We start from the raw sequence: 17,986 nt of genomic DNA, 5'->3' as shown, positions 1-17,986 counted from the left end.
TAACAGACATTTTACTCACATGTGATGCAACACTTGGCCACATCAAAAATCTTAATCTGTTGTCTCACAAATGATCAAATATTGTGATTATCGATTAGGCCTGCCGCTGAAATACGGTATAACAATTACAATTTACAATTTACAATTTCACATTTGGCAGACGCTTTTATCCAAAGCGACTTACACATGAGATTTGCATACAACACAAGCAAGTTTCTAGATAGGAGAGAACAACGAGAGTAAGTGCTATAACAGCTATAACAGCACTCCCCGTCGTGTGTTATGCTTAAATATTCTATCGTAGGCTATATTGTAGGCTATTATTACAGGGACTTTCCTGTGGTATAATGTCTGTACATTTGCTGTTATATTTGTATAGTAGGCCCATTATTAAAGTTTATTAGCCTAGGATTAGTTTTGTTAGTGAAAGGCAGGTTTCTTGGGTGGGGGCAAAACAGCAGGTGGAGAGCAGCAGTTTGGTTAAAACTACAGGAACATAGGCTTTTGCTTTAAAAACAACGCAGCGTTAACTTACATCTGTGTGAGACTAACAGTATGCTCTCAGAGCAAAAACCTGTTTAGGTGGCATTTACATTTTTCACCTGCACAAAGTGCTCTCGCTCCATTCACACATGTCCCTCCAGGCCGTTTCCTGAAACTGGCCGTGCTCCGTCCCACCCTGGACCGAGTCGTTACCGCCCAGAGAGATCAACGCTGAACAAGGGAGCGCTGCCAGGCAGACGGAGACGGAGAGTGAGTCATGACCGCTACTCCCCCACCTGCTCCGCGTGTCTTTCTCAGCCGTGCCGTGCCAGGAGGAGAGGACACACTGCAACTTTAATCTTCAGTAAGTGGAATATGATTCTAATGCTAATAGCCTACTAATACTAATGCTAATACTAATACGGACACTAATACTCACACTCTGCTACTATATACTAAAACGTTGCTGATATCGACAGTAACACTAATACAGATATTAATTGCAGGTTACTATTGCAACCCTAACGATAAACCCTATAATCTCCCTATGTCGTATCTGTATTTAATAGTGAGTTTATAGTAACTTTATCACATTTCATAGTATTTTCTAGCTCCTGTGTCTTACCACTAATATATTCCTATGATATAAGATATCATATAGGTTATATAGTGTAAAATTTTATTATATCTGTACAGATGGTGTATTCTGGGGAGGGGGGAGAAAATCGGATAGCCTATCCTATTCCTGTCAATTAGCCAACCAACCGCTACACCACACCACACACATAATGGCCAAAATGGTTCACTTGTTGCCAGTAAGTAGATCATACACCACAAGAAATTAAAACAACAGCAACAACAAAACAACAACCGACGAACACATGCAAACCCAGGCTTGTGTAATTCAATACCATATGGTAAAGTGAATAGCATAATTAAGTAATGGGGACAATAGATGAACTGCCAGTAAACCAGAGGACAGCGCGTGAAAAAGTTATAACTATATTGCGCAATAAGTAATTCTAGATAAACTCAAGCTGCACACACACTCAGCTGTCTTATCTAATGCAGCAGCAAACGTCTCAATGAGGGTCGGTCTCTAATTTTACCATACTGTGCATGCGCGGAAGTTGGGAGCCCCTGCTGAGTAACATTGTCTTTTTTCGCTAATTAAAGACACGCCTGGATCTCACGGCGCTCTCCGTCTAGCTTATGACATGAAACTTTATACTATTTGCCTCGATCAAATAAACCTGTTCCAGCAAAAAAAGGATATTGTTCTTAATGTGAGACACTCATAGAATCCCAGCCAAAAAATAACAAAAAGCGGGAAGGAAAGTCAGAGCTGTAACTTCAGCATCAGGGTTTTTACTTCATAGTTGACCTGTTTTGTATCCCCTGTGGTATCACTAAAATATTTCTACAATATTCATATAGGAGATTGTATATAGTTTTGCAGTGATATTTGTAGTCTTCTAAAATTTCTTATAAGATTTCTATATTTATTTGTGTTAACACTACTACGAACTGAGTGAATTTAAGACAATAGGTTCAATCAACAAATGTCTAGTCATGTTTATTCGTGTTTCCAAGTTGACTGCATTAAATGATGAACTGAAATCAAGTGTTATTTATTTTTCCACAAGGTTTGCTAGGTTTAAGTTCAAGTTCCTCTTTTATCACATGATTAATACACAGTTCAGCATATAGGCTAGTATGCAGCTATACACTTACTTGTAGTGGATTGTACTTGCCATGTGCATCAGAGAAAAACTTATTTAATTGTGAATTCCAAGATACATAGATAAGATAGATAGTAGATTTTATCATGGTTTTTAATTTTTTTTTTTTTTATTTTTTTTTTTTTAAATCAGAAATTGACCCATGATCCACCAAACAAGTCTATATCCTGTAACTTCATTCAAACCAGAAGAGGGAAGAGTTTCAGGAGAGTTAAACCGAATGCAATGCATACTGGGAAGTCTGCTAATAAACTAACAGTGTTGAGTTTAGTGAATGCTTTATAAGGTGTTCTTTCAATTCGTAATTTTAAGTCACAAGATGTGAATTCATGATTTTAATTCATGAAGCTCATAACTAGCACTTTTAGGTTGAAATTGACAATGTTAATGGATAAAGATGAGTTGATTTCACTAAATTGCACTATGAGTTTTTAGAGTGAAATTATCTCACTGCACTGGCAGATAATCTTGCTGGTTTCAATAAATTTCACTTGATACATGCCAATATGACTTCTTTCAAGAAATCATCATAAAACAATGAAGAAAATCTTGAAAGAAGGAACTTTATCCAAGACAATTTCATTTTTACCAAGTAAACACCTTTTATCTCATGTCAATTATGTTACATTATCTTGGAAAAAAGTCAAATTTGTTGAAGCCAGTAAAATCATCTGCCAGTGCAGTAAAATGATTTCACACACAAAACAAAATCCTGAAATAAGTTTCTTAAGTCTGGATACAAAATAAAAGAACTTACATTTTCACAGTTTTTGCTGTGTGTTAACACTAATGCTGCTGCTACAAAGAAAAGTAGCTAGTAAGCACTATAACAAGAATAATAACAATCTGACGAGATTTTTCCACAATACCGGATTATCTATTTTGATATCACAGTTAAAACACTGCTCTCATCCTCTAGCGTTTTGACACCTTTAAGTGGTAAATGGTGGCCTATGAAGTTTAACTTTGATTTATGCGATAGCCCAGGAGATTCACTCTGCTGCATGGGAAAGGGGGACAGAGATGGGACTTTTGATCTGCGTGGTGATTAGGCTTTTGACACAGGTCTGCACTCCATTTCATTGCAGTCTCTTTTATCCTGAGACAGTCACATCCCACTCTGCCACACTGCTCAGGTGCACAGAGAATAAAATACTCTGGACCACGTGGAAGCTGCCTGTAAAATGGTTAATGATCTACAGTCAATGATAAAAGCCAGTGATGCATCAGTCAAGCAGGCGATAACTCAGGTAATGAATAGGTCAATTGTCCAGTCAAAGGCCTACACTTCCTGGTTGCATAGGCAGAGACATCAGATAGGTGTGGTCTGAGTGGTGAGAGAGGTGGTCTGCAGTGAGGGGGATGGAAAATGGGGTAAAATCAATGTTGATGACATATTGGGCTAAGGAACAAATATTCATTGGAAACCACATTGTTTTTGGCAGAACTGTCTACACTGATACAGTAGGACAACATCTTCACATGCTCTTTCCATAAAATAGACTGAATAGGCCTTGCACATCTAAAAGCTATTGCAGGTGTTTTGACTCCTAAATGTTGTCTAGGGTACCAAGGGGGTAACATAAACTAAGTCCAAGAAAAAGGGAGCAAAACAGGAATAAACTGAACAAAAGACAATTTATTTTACAAAAGGCTCAATCAGCAAGTCAAAGGAAGCTTTAAAAGGCTTCAGGGTGGCCAAGGCCAAACCAGTAAACAAAACAACCCACACTGCCTAGAAATAAAATAACTAAACTGGGTTAAACCAAAAGTACAATTCTGAACTCCCTGACCAATAACAGGGGAAAAGGGGGGAGTGAAACAAATGGCAGCACACCCCTACAGAGCTTCCACACAATCGGAGCCACAAAAGAAACAGATCAAAGAGGGAAAATAGCAACTGCTACAGCACAGGCATGAACTAAGGGGATGTCTGACGAGCAGCCAAGCGACAGTGACTGGAGCTTCTCTCCGGATTTTATACTGGTCGTGATTGCCAACAAGCTCCAGGTGAGGCCACCTCACACACCAGTCACTGAGTCAAAGGGGGCGGGTCTGAAACAGACAGCAACACACCCCAAACCATGGCCAGGATTTGGCATAGGTTGTAACAGCAGGTAAAAGCTATGATACACCAAATTAAGTCATAAAGGGGAGCTGTAGATGAAAGTTGTTGGGTTTTTTTTTTGTAAAGATTTATTTTTGGCATTTTTATGCTTTATTCGATAGAGTTAGTGAGAGAGAGACAGGAAGGCATGGGAGAGAGAAAGTTCAAACCCGGGTCGCTGCGGGAAGGACTGAGCCTTACGGTACACGCACTGCTCGGTAAACCACCGGGGCGCCCCAGATGAAAGATTTTTAAACCTTGATACTTGGTGTGCTGCTTTTTACAACTTCCAGTATCCATGTATGCTCATAAATCAACAGATGTAGTTAGTATACAGCATGGGAAATTGCTTGCATTCGGAAAACTGCTGGGCCAACTTTGGTTCAACCAACTTTATCCTAATGTTGAAGTTCTGCTTGTTGCCAACAACAAATATGTTGGGTCAATGTTGGCAAGGTTGTTAAAAATGGGCATCAAGCCTGCCAACATTAGAGCACTGTTGGGCCAACATTGGTAGCAATGCTGCAAAAGATGGGATGTAGCCCACACAGGCCCAGTGTAGGGCCACCACACCAACAATGGCTTAACGATGTCTCACTACTAGAGTGTATCCAAAACAAGAATAATACTGTTGACAACATGAATTAACATTAACAAAAACAGTAAATATAGCAGTAACCAGACTGTGCTTGATTTACTACAGAAAATTCCCAGTATGAAAAATTATTAATCAAAACAGTGTTTTCTGTAGATTTTGTTTGTACATGTGATGGATCGGGGTAATTTTGGTTCGGAGACCCAAGTTCACTGCAGTGGTGCTGCAGTTTAAAAATGGCTCTTATTTGGAGCGTTATATTATGATATATGGACAATTATGTTGCAGTTGTCATTGTTATTTTTTGGGGGGCAGGCTGAGCAATAAGGCCAGATGATGAATTGTCATTGTATTTACATTGTTCTAGCTGTTGGGGCAGTTTTCCAGGTGTGTGTGTGTGTGTGTGTGTGTGTAGCATTTTACAGCTGTACAGTTAACCCCTAATAATAATAGATATGAGACTGTTCTATGAGACTACTGACATGTATATGATGGTAAAGCCCTTTGAGACTTGACTGTGACTACTGGCAGAAAGTAGAGGAGGTAGAGACAGAAAAATAAGAGATGAAAACAGAAAGAAAAGAAGGTAGAGGCGACACAGCAAAGGCAGGCTAGCCTATTTTTTCCTAATTCATTTGTAACAATATTCTAATTAGTGGGCTAGCTGACAGTTACTATGTGCTATTTGCAAACTTTTTCTCGAAAGATTAACCAAAATCATAGAAAAGAAAACTGAAAATTGGACGTCAAATCTGGTATGTACTGTACATCAATCTTCCACCTCCATACCCAGAATCCTGAAATAGACTTTGCACCGCCTTGCCGCTCAATATTAGGAAGGCGTTGCTAAAGTCTTGTCGATGTATTAAACTACTAATGACAGCCATTAATTAGCTGGACTTGCAGCAGCAGTGAACCAAAAAAATCCCATTCCTAGTCAATACCAGGGTTGCAAGGGTGGAGATTCTAGAGGAAATATAGAAACTGCTTTCGTGTGCTAATTTCTAAAATAGTAGGATTTTATACCACTAGTTTTCATAGCCACATGCAGCTTCTGTCAGAAGTTGACATATACTGTAGCTCCAGGCTTAGACTGGATTTGCCCCCTTTAGGGTGTGAAACTGTTCCTTCAGGGCATTAATTTAGGGCTTTAATTAAACAAGTTCTTGATGTTTGTTTTGATCTCCGTAAAGGAGATGGAAGTCAACATCGAGCAGTTAAATTAAACCATTGTCTGGCCTTTCACCAGCTTTTCAAGCCTAGAGTGATACCATATTATTCATATTTTGTAAATTATTATTATAACCAAAAAACATATGATTCTGTTAACAGAATGTGACGGGGCGTCGTGGACATTCAGTTTCGATTCAACAACAGGTTTCAACATTAAGAGGCTTCTTGGGGGGGAAAACCAGTTTCAGTTTATCAAGTGACAGTTGTTGGTGTATGTTTCTCGGTGTCATCAGCGTACTGGAATGAGAACTAGCCCTAGGGAGGTTTTAAATCTGGGGATTTTTTTACAAGAATAGATCACCACTAGACAGGTCATGTAGGCCTATGTGGCGCATAATGTTTGCACTGCAGTAGTCAAGAAGAGACAGAGCAAGTTAAGTTTTAGAAATCGTCTGAGTCTGAACCGCTTAATTTCACAGTATGAAGGATATATAACAAATCAAAAAATAACACAAAAAAAAGAAATAATAATAAACAGATAGGCAGTACCATGAAGGCAAAAAGTAAGTTAATTAATGCTCCATAAGCACACAGATGAACAAAACTGCATAAGTGAGCGAGGAACGATCACAGAGAAGGCTTATATACATGCAGCTATGCAACACATTTCACACTCAAAGCTCTTATTTTTTGTCTTATCTGTGTAGACATGCTTAGATTTACTATTTGTATACTGTGGCTATATGTGTTTTGGGCTGTCTCAGGTGATGCCACTTGATCTCCCCTTAGGTTCCTCTCCCATTCCCATTCAATGCTGCATCAGGAAGAGCTTTGAGCTGGAAATGCTTTGCATAGCTGCATGTATATAAGCTTTCTCTGTGTTCGTCCCTTGCTCAATTACACGTTTTTGTTTATTTGTGTGCTTATATGGAGCATGAATACACTTACTTTTGATTTATCTACCTTGGAAGACCTTTCCCCACTGTTTTTCTATGCAGATACCTGGATAGCCTATATAATAAAACACGGCCTGTTTACAGTGGATTACAATATGCAGTGGAGGATGGGTGATGGCAGTGCTGAACACAATATCTAGACATTCAAGGATATTCTTACCTGCTGACATATAAAGAAAATCACGGTAATCAGCAGGGGCGAGGGCCAGTGCTTTGTGCCGGATCCTGCGGAACAGGATCCGGCACCTCGCGGTTTTGGACTACCTGCATTGACTACCTGCATGAAAGTTTGTTTTGGGGTTTTTTTTTGTCTGCCATGTAATAATCCCACTAGCTGACTCTTCCTTTCCCCTCCATTGCAAAAAACAAATTGGCTCATTTTCATATGAAGACGGGTGATTACCCTATTAGAAAGTAGCAGCAAGCGCATAGTAATCACGTCACATGAGTGAGCTGCTCTGCAGTGTGTCTTATGGTAAACTTCAGACATCGTCATGGCTAAGACAGTTGAATTTGCTGTCCATATGTCCACTGTGTGGACTATTTTTGAAAAATTAGACAAGGTAAGCATTTTTTTTTTTTTTTTGTAAACGTGTTACAGTTCTCTGCGGAGACAATAACATCTAAATTCATATTTGCATAGATGAAAACAGAAATTATTTGGAGTGCGGACCTGTAAGTCCCGCAGTTATGTGGGCAATTGCCCATGTTATGTTGAGTATCCAGAAATAATTGGTAATATAATTGGTTGAGTGAAGGGCTGTAAGCCTCACATCAATGTGGGCATTTCAAAACCAGCGCGGTCCAGCTGAGTGTCGCCTTTAGGTCTCTACTTCTACAGTAGCTGCATGGCATGACCATGACACGTTTTATTGCCGTCATTTCATTATTTGCTGACATAGTTTCCTACGTTTAAAATAGATATCCTATGAAAGTATTTGCGTTGAATATTAATGCATAACTACTCATCATTAATGCGTACTACTCATTTACAAATGAAGCACTGGGGAGGACGGTCATCTGAGTGTAGAGGGAGTGACGTAATTATGATCCCTTGTGACTTTATTTTATTGTGAGAAGCACAGGGTGTGCCATCTACCAAAACACCATGAAGAACAAGACAGACTTCTTGCCTTCTAGTCAAATCATGTAACCTTTGTTTTGGCTAGAAGACAAGGTTTAATATGAAGACTCCCTCTGCATTAAATGAAACATTTGTGTGAAAGTGTCTCTTTAAGACATCACTTCCTCAGATGTCAATTTAAGGAAATAATAAAACATTGAAAACCTCTTCATTTGACATGTCCTATTATTAGCTATAGGGAAATGGATTGTAATGGCACTGTGACACTTACAATACCTATTTCACAATATATATTTCCTGTGTACTAGAGGTTCTTGATAAGCTTAGTTGAGCAGTTTGGGGAAATCAAGTTACCCCTGCATAACAAGTCAGGCAGGTGAATCAGCTGTCTTGCCTGGAGCGTCACGTGCCGTTTATGTAAAGTCACAAATGCAGCGGTTAGGCAGGCAGCCCTTTGCTGCCTCTGCCCCGTCTTTCCTGTCTCTCTACTGCCACTGTCCAATAAAGCAAACATGCAGGGAAAACTAGTTGTTTAAATAACTGTCTTACCTGAGCTACAACTAAAACTTTTCCACTGAAAAGTGCTACTATAACTGAAGAATATTTAGCTTGAAGGAATACTGACCTCCTAAGGATAGTCTGGTTCCAGGAATATCACCAACTCAATGGCTTGTCTGTTAGGACAGATGAAAAAAAAAGCAGTGGTTCCAGTCCAATCTTTTATTATGGGATAGCTTAAACTGGTTTATCTGATAACAGAAGAAAAAGGGATAAAGGATATTAATCTAAACATCATAATTCCTAATTTCAATAATTAATAATCCAACAAAGGTCATTTAACTTCAAATACAATTACTTTGTAAACCTAGGAATGAAGAAATGACTTTACCGCTACTGAAACTTAGTACAGCAAATAAATCATAAACTACTAAAGCTGCTATAAATGCATTTCAAACCAAAGGAAACTTACATATCATATACACAGATCAAACTGAATCTAATTTATTGGAGGGATGAGGCATCCACATGAGGCCAGCCAACTTCTTTGTTCTCAAACATTTATACATTTGCCACAGGTGAGCTGGCTGCCTATATTGATTCTGAGGCTCCACCCATCCAGGAAGCAATGAGGCAGGTAAAGGAAGGTTAAAAGTCTACAATAATACTGTAATATGCTGCATCCTTTTTGCTACATTGCTGGATGACAGTGACACTGTGGGTGTGGGTTTGTGTGAGCGTGTGTGTGACAGAGAGAGAGAGAGAGAGAGAGAGAGAGAGAGAATCCACATAAACAGGTCAGGTGTTCGAACACTGAGTGGATCCTAAGAGATATAGTTATTAGATGGTGAACTTTTTTTCCCAGCCTTCTGGAATAGAACTCTTCATTTTCTCTCTCCTCGCTGCACCATGCAACTACTGTCGAATGTAATTAGTAACATGAGATGTTATTGTCTAACTAGCATATTCTTCACTTTTCATGTTCATGCAATGTCTAAATGCCTTGAGGGTGAACCACAATGTCTAAATGCCTTGAGGGTGAACCCAGCTCACATTTTCTAGTTGGGTTTTGTTAACGCCAAGGCCCTAGTTATTTTGCTTCGCCCACTTTTCAGGCAATGCTTCAAAACTTTATTAGCAACCACAAACCATTAGATGCCCATGCTGTGTTACACCTGTAACCAACATAATTCCTTATCAGTGTCGCCTTTTTGCACCATTGCACAGCATTGCACCATGTTGTGGTTGTCTGCGAGAAAAGAGAAGGTTCTCATAACTAACAGCTGTAATGTTTTGCTTGGAGGTGGTTCTCGGGGGCGGAGCAGAGCCCTGTTCCATAAAGCGAGTTTACCAAATAAGCCAGGCTTCTTTTGGTTAGTCTGACTCATTTTCAGTTTATTTGGTTCCATAAAGCAAATTCAACATAGCTCAAGCTCAGTTACTATGGCAACTTATGCTGGGAAACTAACCTGGTCCGGGGCAGGCTAACTGTTCAGGCTAAGCCTGAGTTGTTGCTTAACCAGAGTTCCTGTAACACTGACCCGACAAGAAAGCCATGATTTTACCACTGACTTTCTGGCGTGCTGCCATATTATTTTACTTTATTAACCACTATCAGTCAAAAAATTAAAGTTCATAGAAAATCAACTTAAATAAATAATAAATTAAATAAATTATACAACGATTAATGATAAGATATACGTGTTTAATTATATGGTATGTGATATCAAACGTCTAGGCTTATGCTACATAAAATATGTCTCAAACCAAATGACCCCAATAGAATGACAATAGCTACATAAATAGTTAACAGTACAATTGCAAAAAAATATATTGACCAGAAATGTAGTATTTGCCCGATAGGAAACCATGGTTAAAAATGTATTGGTTAATGTATTTATTAATACATTTAAACCAATGTCAGAAAGTAAACTTAGATGTGTTTAGTGGGTGTATGGTTTTTCAATCAATCAATTCAGTAAATAAGGACCTCAACCCATGTGTCGTTCTTTGTCAGTCATGGCGTGTGCTTTCATTGATGAGTACTGTATATCCCTTTTCTACGTAAGCCTGATTTCTATTCTAGTGGAGTAAATAGGTTTACATATCGTCACCATATCGTACAGTAATGTGGGAATAGGAATAACGCACATCAGATAATAAATCAGACCTACTGGTGTGATCAATCGGGCCATTATGGCTCAGAATATACAGCGGTGCCGGTGTGTAATGGCTTTGCATAATACAGTGGCTGCTTTGGCTTGAATCTACAGTTTTATGCGTCTGGCCCGCAGGTGATGCCAGCTGTGTGCCAGTCAGCACCGTTCTTTTAGCAAAACAATTAGCGTTGATGACGGACCTCCTCCTCTTTTTACACTTGGTCGCCCTTCTTTTATCCACAGCTCTGCAAATTTATGAGCTGGAAAGAACGCACCTTCTTTAATCCATGCGTTTTATTTGGAAGTTGTTTGCGCCATGTACTGTCATATTGGAGAAATACATGTATTTAATTCACTGACAGAATAAAACATACCAGAGAGTGGGGGAAAGCGTGTCCCCACCTGCGATTGCATTTCATGATCAGAGGTGGGGAAATCAAAAGCTGTAAAATACGTATATATTAAACATGTATACATTTGCAGCCTTGAGGTTTAATATCTGTGTATTCTTGCATAAGATATTTTAATAACCTACAGGTTTTCTGTTCTTACTAACTGTTTGAATGTATTGTGCCCAAGATTTAATTTTGTTTGTATCAAAATATTTTATTACATTTTAACTTAGTTGCTACTTATGCAATCAATCGATCAGCAATTTCTTGCCAGGCTTTCTCTCTTGTTTTGTTTATGGCAGCTGCATTACATTTTTTGGTTATTATATGTTTCATTCCTTCATATACCGTATTTCTATTAATAAGCGCTGCTCGGTGGCTGTGAACATCGCCGCTCTCTCTTTCCCATTGCTTTTTGCCATGGTGTATCGATGTGATCCATGTTCGACCTCTCGGGCTGCTTAAGAATGGCGTGCACACGCAATTATCCTGACTAGTTGAACCTGTCTCGACTTAGTCTGATTGCGTGAACCTGAATTGACCTTTATGGAACCGCTTTAGCCCCGACTGATTTGTTAGGTTCGTTCAAGTCAGGTTTTGGACTCCCCACTTTTCTTAGCACGCTTTATGGAACGGGCCCCAGGTGTAGTTGTCTGAGACATAGGGCGAGATGAGGATGGGACAACAGCTGGAGTTTTGCAGGCGTGTTTGTGTGTGTGTGTGTGTTTGGTCAGGTTTGGTTATTTTGGGTATTGTCAATGAGAAAGTAACCAAACTAAACTCCTGGACTCTGAATTTGGTCCTCTTTGTTCTTTATTACTCATTCATTTTCTATGGTCCAACAACACAAATGTCCTAAGCTTGAATAAAACACTTACCCTTCACTAAAAGTTGTGAACATGATTTTTTTGTGTCCTGTTACCTAGTGTGGATGATGTCATGAAGCCTCATGCTAATCTGATAAAAGAAACCGTATTTATGGTAGCAAAAACTTGTAAATTGGTCAGATTTGACTGTGACATAAGAGAGCTAGACATTATTTTGTAGATTTTGTTTCTGGCTTTTAGGCTTGTTTTTCTAATCCACTAACTAACTACCATAATGGGCCTCATGCAGGAAGCGATATACGAACAAATGTTCTCTTATTTTTGTTCATATCCACGATTTGTTCTTATTTTGTTAGTACCCATTGATTTCTGGGATTCACCAATGTTTTCGTATTTTTGCTCTTCTCTTAGGTAAGAGGAAATTTTACGAGTGGTCGAGAGCACTCTTACCAAGATAATACATCTCGTTCTCACAGTGTTTGTCCAATGCAAGGAAACATAAGTTTTAAATTTGAGGAACATAAAAAAACGCATGAATATCATATAAATAAATTTAGATTATTATATGTTTTAGAGTAATTATAATGATTGGATTATTAAATTCGTGGTCTAAAGAAATACTATTGTTCCATTGATCCCAATTAAGACTATAAAAACCCTTGGATGATATTGCGTGCATTCAGCTTCTGAATGGCTTACATGCTGCTTTTAGATGCTTTGGCCATCCAGGCCTTACGCAGAGAACGCATTTTTAGAGATCGCACAGATCTAGTTGATGAGACGGATGAATGGCTGCTGAGCTGTGTCAGATTGCCAAGAGCACCTCTCCAATTCTTGGCCATGTGCCAGAGTATTTGCACACGGCACAACACCTGCCCTTATGTGGTGTTTAGGGGGCGTTACCTATGCTAATAACAAACAATCGGCCACGCGCCTCCAATTTATGATCAAGTGGGATTCATTATTCAGCACACCTGGGTAAGAGCATTTGGATGGTTAAGAACGTTTGGTGCATCTGGAGTTGACTTCTCTTATTTTTTCTCTTAACAGAAAATTAAGAGAAAATATAAGAGAATGTTGCTGCATGAGGCCCAGTGTCTTGTGGAAAATGCAGAACATGAAGTGAAATTAACTTTGGCTTCAACAAAACCTTGCTGAAGCAGCAACACGGGATATTAGAAATAGGAATGCACGTGTCATCAAAGGCTATTTCTGGAGTACATGACAGCCTAGATTAAGTGCTTTATTCTTTCATAAAGAAAATCAATGAAACATGCAGGGTTGAAAAAAATATTTGTTTCTGATTCTGATTGTTTCAGTGATGACATGCACACCTGTTAAGGCTATTGTAGAGATGAACAGAGCCCGGCTTATAGCCATCACAATGTTTGCTTGGTTCTTGAAATGTGTCATTTGTAATCTCTGTAATGGTGATTCTAACTTCTGCCCTAGGGTGGAAATCCATCCTGTCTGCATCTGGATGGACAGGTGTAAAGAACTCAGGGGGAAGTTTATCTTCCTCCTCCTGACTGCCTTCATCTTCATCATCCTAGCTGCTGTGAAATCCCCACAGACATACAAGTCCTTCCCCTGGATGTACAAGTCCATCTCCTGGAGGTCCAAGTCCATCCCCAAGAAGTCCATCCGAGTCCCACATAATTATCAGCCCGTGTGCCCCTTGCAGACCCCCGCACAGACCATCATCCCCCTCAAAAATACCACACACCTGCTGGTGTCAGCCTATATGGACCAGAGGTTGAAGGATTGGGATGTACGCATTATTGGTATATTCAGGAGAGACTCCATCCAGCCCCTTCACTGCGTTTTCTGCTGTAATGGCTGGTTTTACAGTACCAGCACTCCGGCTAAGATTATACAACACACAGACAATTTTGGTTTTCCTTATGTGACTACGGATGTCATGTGTCAGATACCCCAAGACTGCAACGCCACCTATGTCACTCTATTGCCTGACAGCGTGAACGTAGCCGACCAGACTTTCCTCCCCATAAGGAACAACAAGACCAGTGGGACGGAGGTGAAAAAGTTCCAGTTTAACATCACAGTCTGCATCTCCAACCTGTTTGGAGACTACAACAACGTGCTTCAGTTCACACAGACCCTAGAGATGTACAGGTCAGTACATCTTTACAAAACCTATACATGTGTATGTTTGTGTGGCAGTAGAGTTGGGTTGGCAGTGTCATCACGCGTGGGTGTCGTTGCCTTTTTTGGCTGTATGCAGTATGTGCTCGCACTCATGTATGGGAAAACATAAGCCCACGGAATAGTGACAGATTGCTATATGTGTGTATGTTTGTATCATATGCTGGAGAAGGCCAAGGGGCTGTAACACATTGGTTTTCTTGCTGCTGTAGAGTTTGAAAGCCATTTAAAAAAGCATGTAATTTGTGAGTGCGGACATTCTTTCTATATAGCTTCATGTCTATGAGTCTGCACCTGTTCAAGTGCATAGTCTAAAGGTTTGGAGATTTATTGTGTCTATGTTTGTGTGTGGCCGCTGAATGTTAATCCTTTAATGACCTTGTCCCAGGTTGCTGGGTGTGGGCAGGGTGGTGATCTACAACACCAGCTGCGGTCCGGACCTGGACCGCCTGCTACACAGCTACATGGAGGAGGGCTTCGTGGAGATGGTTCCTTGGCCCATCGACCACCACATCAAACCATCTCGAGGCTGGCTCTTCTCAGAGCACGGAGGGGACATACACTACTTTGGCCAGTTGACCACGCTCAATGAATGTATTTACAGATACATGGACCGCTCACACTACGTCCTGCTGAATGACATAGATGAGATTATAATGCCGTACCAACACAGCAGCCTAATGCCTCTAATGAACACACTCCAACAGCAGCACCCAAAGGTAGGGAAGTGTGTGTGTGTGTGTGTGTGCGTGTGTGTGTGTGTAGACATTTGTGAGTGTGTGTTTGCTTGAGAAAGAGAAAGACATCACATAATACATGAAAATTCTAACTTGATGATCATATTTGATATTTACTTATGTTTCTACTTTCTTTCCAACTTCCATGCTGCATCCCTCAAACTTGGATCCCTCTGTCTTGCAGGCAGGAGTGTTCCTCATTGAGAATCATATCTTTCCCAAGATACACTTTGAGCCAAGTGGAAAGTTTCACCTACCCCAGTGGAAAGGCGTGCCAGGCATTAATATTCTGGAGCACATCTATAGGGAGGAGCCGGACAGAAACATATACCACCCTTACAAGATTATAGTTAAGCCAAGGTACGGGGACTTTTCTGACTAAATGAGCAGTCTCACATGGGATCTTTGCCTTTCTTTGAGAGTCAATGCAGTGGGTTGAACAAATATACAGTTGGCTTAAGTCTTTTGTAAGACTCTATATAAGTCCTTTCATGTGAAGACATTTAGATAACATACCAAAATTTGTTCCAATACTGTACATACACATTAAATGGGGATAGCCTCTATAAAAAGTGCTATACTGTAGCTCCAATGAGCTTACTGCTGGTACTTAAACCCTGTAGCCTCTGTATCATTTTAAATTCAAAGGAATATGAGCACAAAGCCAAAATGGGCATTTTTTTCCTTGTCAGAAATGCTTTTGGAGCTCATTGTATAAAGCATTAATTGTGTCTAGTAGTGGATATGGAAATAGCATAAGCAGTAACAGCAGCAGCATCCAAAAAATATTCTTTGTGTTTTTGTGAATGAATGTGTGTGTGTGTGTGTGTGTGTGTGTGCGTGCATCACAGGGCGGTGGAGCAGACTTCGGTGCACACGGTGCTCAAGCACTTTGGAGAAGTGTTCCGGGTTCCACCAGACGTGTGTCGGATCGTTCACGTCCGGGTCGCTCTACGCAACTTAAAGCTGGAGCAGCACAATGTCGACACCCGACTGTGGGACTTCCACCAAAAACTGATCCCCAATGTGGACAAGGTCCTGAGGAGAGTGGGGCTGTTGAAGTCAGGGGCAGATGGATCGGATGGACAGACGCACATATGAACACGTGCTGCGCAGGCCAATGAATGCAACGCTGTTTCATGTGCAGCCAGACCAGGCGAAGTTTAGAAAACATTCCGGTGAAATCTGAGCGGGGGAAGTGACACTCTTCCCCCTAAACAACAAAAAGCAGTTGTTCTTATTTCTCCTTTGTGAAGCGAAACGACTTTCCACATGGGTTCGTGCTAATGTCACCGCGCCTGTGTGTGCGTGTGTGTGAATACGCTGCTAAGTTTCATACTCCTACCATCTCATTTCCTTCAAATCTTCACTGTGAGTCAGTAGCTGAAGAAGACACTGAAACTGGAACTTTACAAAGGCAGACAAAGATGCACAAGCACTGTCTCTCTCTCTTTGGAGACACAAACCGTTCCCTCTCGTATCAGCCTTGAAAAGTTTCTTGTGACTTGAACTCTATTTGGCTGAACTCCATGGAAGGTAGTCCTTGAATCCATTTGATTAAGAAATAAATGCTACATGCGTTGCACTAGCAGTCTGAACAAAGTAAATTAGCGCAGTCCGCCTTGCTACAACTACAACGGTTGTGGATATAATGATTGTTAGTAATAATTTCTCTCCAAATTATCAGATTTGCCAGGACATCTAGTTGGTTTAAAAAAAAGTTCAAAGGTCAACTTCACTGTGACATAATGTTTTGATTACCACTGTAGCTGAGAAAATGATCTTGGGTCATTCTACAAAAACGGTGGAAGTCCTGTCACTTACTTTTGCAGACACCAAAAGTTGATGTATATATGTAAATAAATAAATAAATAAAGACTGTCCTTGCAATGATAAAACAAAGTTTATAGTTATTTCTAGTTATTTATGTTGTGGGACTCGCTGCCTCTGGGCTGTTGTTGTGGGCTTGAATGGGTTTGAATCTCAATTCCTCCTGTGCTGTCACATTCCTCTTCACCGATACAGTCTTTACAAAATTGTTAAATTAATAATAAGGTCTGTTAACTCCCCACTCTCCTTCAACATGTAACTAACTTATTTTTCAAGGAGATATTCATAAATGGTGTGTGTATGTGTTCTTTAAATCATATTTCCTACTATCCATACATGGTGTACCTGAATTAATCCTGGCTGGAATTTAGTCAGCACAAGGAGAATATGTAAAGCGTGGCGATCATCAATCTGTATGGCATGACAAGTTGACAAAGACAAACAAGTTGACACAAGACAAACAAATGCTCCACTCTCCATCTGGTTAGGAAACTCTGAATGGAGCTTTCTGGTATCAGCCAATATATTTGGAGACAATGGATGACTAAGACCTTTTGGGCATGGGTTGGGCTTGTTAACATGTCAACACTGTATATTTGCATGGGGAAATGGGGGGGAAATTTGTCCTCTGCATTTGACCCATCCTATACACACACACACAACAGGAGCAGCAGGCGGCCGCAGAACAGCGCCCCGGGGATCAACTGACAGGAGTATTAACCCTAACATACATGTCTTTTGATGGTGGTTCTTGCTGTGAGGCAACAGCAGTGCTAAAAAATAAATAAATAAAATATATATATATATATATATAAATTCTCTATATAAATATATATATATACAAATTCTCTATATAAATTCAACAGAAGGTTTTCATGTTCCTGATTGATGTTGTATCATTAGAAAAAACTCAAGTGGCTTGCCTGAGCCAAACACAATGAGTGACTGAAGTATAGCTATTCAGCTTTCTTTTCTTTCATTATGAGTGTGTATGAGAAAAACAACCTTTTTTTTCCACATTAACAATTGGTTTGAATCATTGAGCAAAGGCCATGGATATTGTATCCACACATCCTGTGAGGTGACAGACCAATACAAGATGAGCATACAGCTATATGAGCTTTACAGTTTGTTACAAGCATTTCTCAATACTGAGTTCCCTCTGCACAAAGCACAACAGCACTCCATGTGGACCAAACTGGGAATGATTTTTCATTGCTTTGACACAAAGTGCATT

General features: G+C 40.0%; 1 protein-coding gene across 1 annotated transcript; it reads left to right on the top strand.

The window, feature by feature from the left end:
* The first annotated feature begins 730 nt into the window (after window positions 1-730).
* LOC139656548 (beta-1,4-galactosyltransferase galt-1-like) lies at window positions 731-17,411 on the top strand. The gene is made up of 5 exons (XM_071534168.1): window positions 731-847; window positions 13,469-14,152; window positions 14,571-14,901; window positions 15,104-15,279; window positions 15,771-17,411. The coding sequence occupies exons 2-5, from the start codon at window positions 13,497-13,499 to the stop codon at window positions 16,018-16,020; spliced, it is 1,413 nt and encodes a 470-aa protein (XP_071390269.1). The 5' UTR covers window positions 731-847; window positions 13,469-13,496; the 3' UTR covers window positions 16,021-17,411.
* The last annotated feature ends 575 nt before the right edge of the window (window positions 17,412-17,986 follow it).

This window comes from Centroberyx affinis, unplaced genomic scaffold (genome assembly GCF_046629955.1).
Source record: "Centroberyx affinis isolate AG114_WGS23_722 - 3 ecotype Tasmania unplaced genomic scaffold, CSIRO-AGI_Caff_v1 ptg002495l_1, whole genome shotgun sequence".
NCBI lineage: Eukaryota > Metazoa > Chordata > Actinopteri > Beryciformes > Berycidae > Centroberyx > Centroberyx affinis.
Note: the sequence above shows the minus strand (reverse complement) of the source record. Positions and strands in the feature narration are given on the sequence as shown.

Bases quoted from the DNA above. Each gene is read 5' to 3' on its own strand.
- LOC139656548 (XM_071534168.1), top strand. From the start codon at position 13,497: ATGGACAGGTGTAAAGAACTCAGGGGGAAGTTTATCTTCCTCCTCCTG. The intron at 14,902-15,103 runs GTAGGGAAGTGT...TCTGTCTTGCAG, and splicing joins TCCAACAGCAGCACCCAAAG to GCAGGAGTGTTCCTCATTGA. The intron at 15,280-15,770 runs GTACGGGGACTT...CGTGCATCACAG, and splicing joins AAGATTATAGTTAAGCCAAG to GGCGGTGGAGCAGACTTCGG.